This window comes from Coffea eugenioides, chromosome 3 (assembly GCF_003713205.1).
Source record: "Coffea eugenioides isolate CCC68of chromosome 3, Ceug_1.0, whole genome shotgun sequence".
Classification (NCBI taxonomy): Eukaryota; Viridiplantae; Streptophyta; class Magnoliopsida; order Gentianales; family Rubiaceae; genus Coffea; species Coffea eugenioides.
In genome coordinates, this window is record NC_040037.1 from 12739239 (window position 1) to 12750141 (window position 10903).

The 10903-nt window shown below is 34.1% G+C and overlaps 1 protein-coding gene across 1 annotated transcript; it reads left to right on the forward strand.

Annotated features, from left to right (window-relative positions):
• Positions 1–1416: 1416 nt before the first annotated feature.
• On the forward strand, positions 1417–2270 carry LOC113764682 (glycine-rich protein 3 short isoform-like). Its single transcript, XM_027308650.1, has 2 exons — positions 1417–1585; positions 1769–2270. Exons 1-2 carry the CDS (start codon positions 1495–1497, stop codon positions 2059–2061), a joined length of 384 nt encoding a protein of 127 aa, XP_027164451.1. The 5' UTR covers positions 1417–1494; the 3' UTR covers positions 2062–2270.
• The last annotated feature ends 8633 nt before the right edge of the window (positions 2271–10903 follow it).

Consider the following 10903-nt stretch of genomic DNA (forward strand, 5'->3'; position numbering starts at 1 on the left):
GCCTAATTTTGAGTAATAGAGTGTGATTACAGACCCTACTTCAGGGAAGCAAAAATGTTATTAACTCTTATTAAAACTAATAATAAAAGATCACAAATTCAAGACCAAGCAAGTTGAAAATGACTTCTTTTACACAAGCGCGTGCGGACACACACACACACATATATATATATGAATTTGCCACTTTTGTGCGAAATTTGAGAGCTTTTTTAAATATTCTTGATTGCATTGAGTGGTCACGCAATTTGTGTTGTACATGTATATGTAGCAAGTGCACAAATATTTTTGACGTCTATCGACATATTTCCGGGGTTTACTATAAAAGTCACAGCCAAGTTTGAAACTTCCAAGTTGTGATAATATCATTAGTTTGAAAAGTCACAGGCAAGTTTGAAACTTCCAAGTTGGATCGATAACGCCATTGGAATATCTAATATAAATCCTGGACAGGAAATCTAAGTTGTGATAAGTTGGACATCAAGGATGGAGACATGGGGCCGGGGACGCATCCCAGAACTTTTGAAAACCTATTTTTATACTTCTTTATTTATAAAATTAATAAAATTTTCCTATTTTCACCCCCCTTCCTCAAATGTAATTAATAGTAATCTTTTATGTCCGGTCTTTACTTAACTTTCACATAACATACGAACCTCTAATATCCTAAACACGGTAGTATATCAATTAAAATTCCAATTTCTAGATATAATACATAAAAAATGAAAATACAACCGAAATAAAAAAATTAAAATGTCATTGATGGCCATTGTAACAGACACAACTCACAAAATGTCATTGTGTTCAACTCTATCTATCAATCTCCAAATTCCAACTTTAAGTACACTAAGGCAAGTCCTATCTTTAAGGTTTTTTTTTCTTTAGAGATTCTTCTATTATTCTTTTCAATCGTCAGTAATTCTCTATTTAAACAATTATTCTTAGCCATTTAGTATTATTCTTCCTAACAACTAACTTTAATGCAATATGATTTACGCGATTTTTTTTATGGTATCTTACTTTAATATCAAATCAAACTTGATACTCTTGAATTCTAAGATAATTTTTGTAAAAAGTAAATTCAATAATAAGTTTCTATATATTGTATTGAATTTTATTATAATTATTTTGCTTCAGACTTATCCTTTCACTAAAATGCTAGTTATGCTATTTTGAATTCAGAATCACAATTTGTGATACTTTCGTTGTTACATTCTTTTGTATTTCAAGCTCTCCATTATTTACCCCCCGAAGCAAAACTTTTGGCTCCGTCTGTGTCGGATATTCTTATCACATATGGCATCATAATTATCTTCAACCACCGACTAAATCGTGCGGTCGAAACATTTCCATGCATAGTTTATCTCTCCATCGTGAAACATGTCACGTAAATTTCCCTATAAATAGAGAAGAGGATGCTCCAGCTTCCTCAGCCTTCTCATTGTTCTCAACTCCAATTCTTCAGTTCGTAAACCAATTTGTGTGAGGAAAACAAAAATGGGTTCCAAGGCAATTCTCCTCCTATGCCTTTTGGCAGCAGTTCTAATGATTGCCTCAGAGGTGACAGCCAGGGATTTGGCCGAAAATAGTAAGCTTTTTTTTTTTTTTAAAGTGACCGAAAATAGTTAGCTATCCATTCAATAACTTACTCTTTCCTTTATCAACAATTTTATACCTGCAAAACATGAATTCCTCAAGACCCTTTTTTTCCTTTTAAAAAAAATATTGGTACTAACTAAATAGTTCTGCATGATCCCGTGACTATTTGCAGCCAATGCAGGAGAGAAGAGTAATGAAGGCCTGGAAGAATCCAAGTATGGTGGTGGCGGCGGTTGTTATGGAGGCCATTGTGGTGGTGGCGGCGGTTGTCATGGATACGGTTGTGGTGGTGGTGGTGGTGGCGGCGGCGGTTGTCATGGATACGGTTGTGGTGGTGGTGGCGGCGGCCACCATTGTTACCATGGTTGCTGTGGCCACGGCTATGGAGGCTGCAGATGCTGCACATATGCTGGTGAGCCAAAGGACGCTGGTTACACTGAGCCAGAAACCAAACCGCAAAACTAATAGCCAGGACGTATGGATCATGGCGCTTAAATGCCTTTGGTCCAAATTAAGAGGCTAAAAGTAATAAAATTATGTATTGTGTGATAAGAATAAGAGCTTTATCAGTGGTATCGAATTCACCATCAGGTGAATCACTGCAAATGATGATGTACTTTTCTCAACTTCAATGACGTGTAAATGAAATCTTATGCGTGTTTCAAGTTTCAACAGCCAGTATTTCTGCTTGGATTCACAAATATACTCACATGCTTCGTTGTCTAAATCTAAATTATACCCAAATAATTCAAGAATATTTGCTGAGAAATTTTTTAACACTTCGAGGTTTCAACAAGAGATTCCCAAAAGCTACACTATCTTAAGCCTTGACTCCTTTCAGACAGGAAAAAGAATGGCAAAAGCTCCTTTTGTGATCATTTACTAGTAGATCTAGAGACAGTTTTGTCATTTGAGCAACAAACTTCAGGCAAGGAACAAAGTCATGTTTTTTGAATTTATTTAGTGTATCGTGCTGTTAAAGCTTATGAAATTAGATAGTCATGTTCCTGATATTGGAAAACGACATTCAGTGTACTGGACCCCTTCCTTTGAACTGATCATGCACAAGTGTTTTACGTCCTCGAGTCTCAAATTAAATTCAGGATAATTGACACTCTTGTAGCCAGCTAGTCAATTAGACTTTTAACTTTCTCGTGAAATCAAACTAGTTAAATAAACAAAATCTCTTTGAGCTTTTGACATGTTTTTTGGTCTGGTTAGATTAAATATTTGGTTTTATCATTTCTTTTCAGCTCGTACATTATACTTGACAGATAGGGGAGATAAGGGTATTTTTTTTTAATCTATTTTTAATCAAACACGTAACAAAACCGGATAGATAGTGAGTTTGTAAAATCTATTATCACAAATATTGGGATTAGATTAGTTGATTATGTATATTAAAATTGCAAAAATAAAAAATAAAAACTACTTTGAAGATGGTTAACTGATTTATAGATGAACCAACGTACCAAATTTAGCCTTGAAATTGTTGTATATTTGAACTACTAAAATTACAAATTTTTTGGTGCAAAGCCACTAAAATGACTTCATGTAGCATGAGATTGTTTTGCCATGACACAAAAATGCTCATAAAAGAGACACATAAATTTTTTTATAAATAAAAAGTCTTGAATATAAGATATTCTAATTATGATTCTTTTCATCTTACCGTCAAACCCAACCTTCTCCTGTCAAACTAGCAAATACATACAGTGAATATTACATCACTTCTCAAGCACTTATTTGTGTTAGTTCGGATGCTCAGCATCCTCAGGCTGACCAGGATATGGGCAGCACCTGCAACCCCTACCTTAACAGCTTCAGCTGCAACAATAAAAGCGGCAATATCCACCGTAACCACCGCGAGGGTACCACCATATCCACCCCCCCAGGATATCTCTAGCTCTCATGGATAGCCCCACATACATCCAGGGTACTTGGCTTCTTCTGCGCCATTCGTCTCAAACTGTCTTGTCTACATTGAAGATAATAAAGCGTGTATTGGTATAATCTAGGAATGATTTATACTTTCGAACTTTGGTCCAATTGGTGCGTGCTTTTATTTTAACGAATACCAAAATCTATAATGTTTTTAAACTCAATCGAGGGTTTTCTTTCAAACTATGTGCCATGCAAATTCAGTATCTTTACAGATACCAATAAAACGGTTAAACACTACGAACTATTAGGTAGTTTTATCATAGCCAACCATAGATGACTGATCACTATACGCCAAGTCCCAAAGTCAGAAAGACTTCTACACTTCAATGTACAGTAGTTTTAAATTAAGGTGTGTTTAAATTGTAAAGTATTTTTTTAAAAGCATTTAAACTGCAAAGTACAAATGTTTGGGGACATTTCAAAATATAAAATATGACACTTTAAATTGGACGAATGGAGTACTAATTTCAATTGTACATTTAAAGCACGTTTTGTTCAATTTAAAATATCATGATTTCTATTTTGGGATGTCTCCAAATGTTTGTCATCTTATCAAAATCAAAATTAATATTATCACAACCTTTATCTATGTTTCATACTAGATTCAAATTTGAATTTCAAATTTCGGATAAAAGATTGGAAACAAAACACTAATATCACAATTTAGACACTATTCTTAACAAGTTGAAATTCTGAAATGCGACAAACACTTTGGGACAAAGAGAGTACATGATTTAAAAGGTGAAATTTGTCGTCCTAAAATAAAAGGACGAAATTAGACTAGACAACAAATGTCTTGCTACTGTCAACTGAATTGGAGGACTCAGCCAATTCCCTAGCAATTAACCACTTCTGAGGTAATCATTAACACGGTAGCTAGCCATGGAAATGCAATAGAAAAGAAATGTCTTCGAACCCATTTTAATTTGCTGAAGGAAACTGATTTTGTGAAGGATGAGAAAGCTGGAGGTAATTCTTTGTAAAATTGCCGTCAAAGGGGTCGTGGCCTCGGCCAACGATGTAGTTGGACTTTAAAGTTTAAACAGATGATTGATTGCTGTATTTGGTACGATGTCATGTCAAGAAAATTAGTGATATACCAAATGCACTTAGTCTATTCACCCTTTCACAGCAATCATACAAGTGATTAATACATCAAAAAGAATTTACTCAGTCCATCAAATGTCTGCGAAGTCCATATTACTAAGTTGGTTTTTCTTCCGGGACACTTCGAGTCATTAAATCCACAGAGCAAGCATGCACGATTGCAGAATCAGTTGGTGCAGTAAAAGTTGAATTCGTATATGCCGACTGGTACTTGTTTTTATTACACTTTAAAGTGTCCATATAATTTTTCCGACAAATGAGAATGAATTATGTCTTTTCTTAGTCAAAGATTGGATTCATTTTAAAAGGGTAAAAAGAGTGATATGGCAATTTTAAATATTAATATTAATACGCATTTACAATTTGACACAAGTAATTTATATCTTTTTTCTGTTGCTTTATGCTTCTTTCGTCACCAAAACATGCATGTTTGGCACTAGACAATAATTTTCATCAAAGAATTATTATGCTCACAACCACTAATGAAAAGAAAAAAATAAATAAAAAAAAGACACCATCACAGGTTTTTGGGTTAATATTGTCAGGAATATCAAATATATCATCAATGGCGTCTCCAAGTCTATTGCTAACCGATTCTTGATTGTATTTGAACTCAAGACAGCCTTTTCTCAAACCCCCTCCTATTTATGTTTAATAGGAAATCCGATTTTTCCTACAAGTTAAAACTTAGGATAAGTATCAACATTCAACCGGACTAATTTAAAATTACTTTTGAGTGCCTAGTCTTTGTCTATCCTTTACATTTTTTGCGGTTGTTGTTATTTCTTTGAAAAGTAAACGAAGAATTTGTTTGCACACTCTCAGAAAAGAAAAGAAAAAGATTTTGCTTGCACTCTTTCGAATGCCCTTTCTTTGTCTATCCTTTTCATTTTTCAATTTTACACTTAAAGCATTTTAGTTATTTAATCTTCTTATGCCAACTGGTTATTAAATTATCCTTGACAGTATAAGAATCATATAACCAAAAAAATCTAAGTCTCTAATGACAACAACTAGAACATATATATTTGAATTTAAGCATCCTCATCCTTCCAAACTTCTAAGCCCCTCTATATGAAATTTATACTAAATAAGCCTTATTTAGTAGGCCAAAAAAAATGTTGGAAGTGAAAATGCTAAATATCCCCGGTCCCCTAGTTTTGTCTTTCTATACCAATCCTATATTTACTCTCGCTATTAAAAAAGACTTTATGCACAAAAAAAATTGGGGCAATTCTAATTATTATTATTTCCCTAATCACCCCCTCCCTCAACTTTTAATCTTCCTATCCACCTTATATCAAATTATCCTCATTATTTCACAAGAAAAAGGAAGATAATAAATTCAAATCTATTAAAATGTATTAAAATGGCTAATCTAATAATTGTTGAATGCTATTGTCTCTCTTTGCCACATTTTAGTCTTCATATGCCAATCTATAATTAAGTTTCTTTTGTTATTCTAACAATTATGCAAGCAAAATAAAATATAGTAAAAGCCAAGATTAAAAAAACTATTCTATCAATTATTATTGCACTTAACACTCTCTACCAATCTTTTTCAGTCCTTCCCTGCAAATAGATGTCAGAAATCAATTAAAATTCAAGATAGGAGAATAGAAAAGGATAAAGTTGGGACAAATGTACACCTCTCTTTAAATGATTATTTTAAGAATATTTTTATAATGTAAGGATGGATTTGTTACAAAAGATATGGTTTTAGTGGAGGTCAACGATATTTTTAAAATTTTAAGAAGACTAATTGATATTAGGCAAAACATCAAAAGAGGTTTTCAAAATTATTCCTATTTATGTAGCTAAAATTTGTATATCTAACGATGTCGGCAGTGGTATAAAGTTGCCTCACCCCTAAATCTATTCATGGATTCCATTGACTTGTTCTTCAACAGGTATAATTAGCAAAATAAAAAAAAAACTAAAAAAGGATGTCTTCTTTAACTTGCAAGAGATTAAATCGAGGAATAATTTTGAAAACCTTAAATTGTTTTGACAATTTCGAGAAACTCTCTTATAATTTTTAATAGGATACATACCTCCCTTTAATGTGCAAAAGTACTCCTATAGCCCCATTATATTTACACGCATATTTCTCACAAAAAGAAATGAATATTGTCAATTTTATGCTACTTTTTCCTTAAATCTCACGACCAAATTGTCAAAAATTTTCCCTATTTCTCTTTCCTCTTTTCCCTTACCCAACACCCTCCTTGAAAATATTGTCAGTATTTGCTATCTTTCCTGCTCCCTTCCCACTCCTTGTGGCCCTCCACCTTCATCCCTCCCCTCCATCTTTCTTAATATACTCAGGTAATTTGGTTTTTATTTTCCTTTGGGCTGATAGAATTGGATGCACTTGTCTTATCTGTATATACTTTGGTCGCATAATCATTGTTACTCTGTTAATCGTTCTTTCGTGTTATATAGGCTATAATTATTTTTATTATCAAGTCGTGTAGAAGCGTCTATTAGACCAAAGCCTGCTAATTGTACCAAATTTCAAGATATATAAAAATGTGATATGAGTAGCTTGTTTTTTAAGGCTCTTTGCCTTAGCTGATGTTGAATTTGGGGACCATTTGACCGTTTCAAACGGGCATAGAGATGAAATTTTAAATGATATGAACAGACAATTGATCCATGGCGGACCACATATTCTGCTTGTAGCCAAATACACACTATTTGTTAAGGTCAGTGTGACTCCAAGCTCAGTGGTCCTTGCCTTCATTTCCAACTTGCATTATTCTCAGTTGTCATATTTCATAATTGAAAATATTATATAGATGCCGTGCTATATATGTCTCCATTAAATGCACTGAAGACCTTCTTCAGAGTCTCAACTTGAGCATAGTCACGATGTTTGGTCGTTTAACAGTACAAGGCAAATTGATTTCTTGAAATTTCTGTTTGCCAGTACACACTTGTAGCTTTATTGGCATATAAAACAAAGCTTAATAATTCTAAGTTTCCATGCAGTATTAAAGAAACAAAACACCTGTCGAGTTTTGCATCCTGTCATAAATGGAGATAACGATGACAAAACATAAAAATACCTATTGGTAAAATTCAAGATTCAACGGTTTCTCCAGAAACCACTAAATTATATTCAGTACATTTCCCTTGCATCCCTTGTATTCAACAGTTTCTATCCCTTTCATCCTGTCATAAATGGAGAGAAAATGTGATTGGTACAGTTGATTTGATTGATTAATTAAGAGAGAGAAGTTTTGAGGGGAATTTTTTTTTTTTTTTTTTTTTACCAAAGTGCATTAGTATATTTGATTGGGGAAAGATATAGCCCATTAATCTTTTAATAAAGCTTTTTTTTTTTTATCTTCATGGCATAGAAAATTGGTAGTACGAGCGAAGAATCCAATGCAAGATGGCTAGTCTGAGAAAAGAATATGCTAATATGCATTTGCAATTTAATAAATGTTCATTCACAGTTTAGCCCTCGAAGGAGGTGGTACTCATTTTACCCCCCCCCCCCCCCCAAATATAATTGATGCTGTCCTCTTTTATACTCTAAAAGCATGTAATTTTTTTTTCCCGACTTTTCCACTAATAACCAGCAGCCCTTACTTCTTCCAATGATTTGCTGAAGATACCCTATGAACATGGCCTAATTTTGAGTACTAGGGTAGTTTTACCCTAATTTCTATAGATGCCTCTCCTTAATCCATCCTATTTCTTTTCTCTTTTGCTATTTCTTTGCATCTCGTAGAACCTGAGTAGTGTTTTTGGTCATGCATCACCGAAACATTATTGTCAGTTTAGTTATCAAATCAATTCTTTTAGTGGGGTCCATAAATTAGTTAACATCCAATCTTAAAGAAGACAAGATATACTTTTTTAGGTCAAGGGGGCAAAATGTGATCACTGACCCTACTTTAGGGTAGCAAAAATGTTATTAACCCTTATTAAAACTAGTAATAAAAGTCACAGGTTGAGACAGAGCAAGTTAAAATGTTTAAATTCTTCTATGGCTTCTTTTACACAAATAAAAAATGTGCCTACTAAAAAAAAAAAAAAGAATATGAATTTGCCACTTTTGTGCGAAATTTGAGTAGCTTTGTATATGTGTTATTGATTGCACTGTGTGGTCACGCAATTTGTTTTGTACACATATAGCAAGTGCACAAATATTTTTGATACTTGTCTACGTATTTCTGGTGTTTACAATAAAAGTTTGAAACTTCCACTTCACTGCTCCTCCCAATCAATCCCAATCCCATATTAAAACAGGTAGTACTAGTAATGTACGGCCATTCATGAATTGTGACCGTAGAATACATGGGCCATGGGCCATGGGCCATGTCCTATCCACATGGCTGACTGTCTACCCGTAGACATGTATACAAAATCGATTTTAATAAATGCCACTAAAATTATGGGTGTACATCTTGGTTCGATAATTCATAAAGTCTAGTGATCCGATTCGGATCTTATCTGAATTTGCAAATCTTCTATCCATTCAATCATACGTGATAAAATCGCATTCAAATCAAAAGGTTATGCAGATCGGATTATCACTTTTTACGATCCAGTAATATTTGATCTGATCTACATAGCACTTTTCAATTTTTTTTTTTTAAATTTTTCACACATTCCTTTTGTATTTCTACTCTCTCTACTGTTTGTCTCTCAAAGTAAAATTTCTGGCTCTGTCTATGTTGGATATTTTATCACATAATGCCGTCATAATTATCTTCAACTGCCGTTTAAATCATGGGGTTGACACATTTCCATGCATATTTTATCTTTCTCTCCTCGAGAACCATGTCACATGTATCTCCTTATAAATTGAGAAGAGAACACTGCAGCTTCCTCATCCTTCTTTTGCTAGAATGCATATACTAACTAAATAATTCCGCTTGATCCCGCGACCATTTGCAGCCAATGCAGCAGAGAAGTTTACTAATGGCCTGGAAGAATGATGTAGAACGGGTTCCTGCTTGATTTTGGTCTAAAATGGTGTGCGCAAAGAAGTAGACGAAAGAACCATTCTGAGGGTATAGATATAATTGAGGCTAATCAAGCCGAACAATCTAATTTGCAAGGTTGTTTGATTATTTTAATGAGTTTGTAATTTTGGTCAAGTTTAGCTTGTTTATTTGTCGAATCAAACTCCGAATAAGTTGTTTTTATTGAATTTGAAAATTATTGAATATAAAATACTGTTCAATCTTGACTTGACTAATTTGCGAATGAGACTCGAATGAGCTCTTAGCAATCGATCTCGATTTGAATATCGAGTAATTTGGTTAATTTTTCAATCCTATCCAAAGCTATATTCACTGTTAAGGATCCGCAGATGGATCTTATCTTGGATGAAGCAGATCCAATCTAGGGAGACCAGCTCTCTGCCTAAGATTCGTGACATGGATCCAGCTCTGAGAGCATTGGATCTATGCATGGATCCTGACAAGGAAAAGACACCTCTAATCTACCCCTTGGATCCAGGGCCTTCACCAATGGTCCGTGGATCCGTGTCGTGGGCAGGCGTGACTTTTATTTTATTTAGTATTTTTGGGATATTTTCTCCTATTTTTTGGAATAAACATGGGTAATCTGTAATTAGGCCTAGTTACGGTTATTTTCTCCATTTAACTATTGACTTTTATTAGACTTTTATTGGAGAATTCCAATCGTTGAATGATTTCTCTCATTTCTTCAAATTTTTTATTCATGTTTAGGAAATCGTTTGTGTAACCTTTTCGTTTGGACTATGCTTCTGTATCAATTGGTACTAGAGTAGACATCTCTTGGGATAGCCACTAATAGCAATAAATGTAATCCTAAAACACAGCCGTCTAGATGTTTAGGATGCATGCATGGTGCATATGGATGGTATGCTTACCACTCGCATGAAGCAAATGGGGTTGCAGGCTGATGGGAATTGTGATGGAGGAGATAATCGCTACGACGCTTTGGCCCATAAGCGATGACTTGCTCATTAGGATTTTCCACCACCTTATACAGAGCAACCTTATGATAAGAGTTCTTCAGAACATAAAAACCATAACCTTAGGGATCGTCAAAATCAACAGTTCAAGAAATTCAAGTTCAAGGTTAATGTATTGGCCTTTAATGTAAACCTAGGTATTGAAGATTTTCTTGACTAGATCACTAAAATAGAGCGCTTCTTCAACTACATGGATATACCAGAAAAGAAGTAGGTTAAGTTGGTCGTATGCAGATTAAAGAATGGGATTTTTTCTTGGTCAGAGCAGCTTCA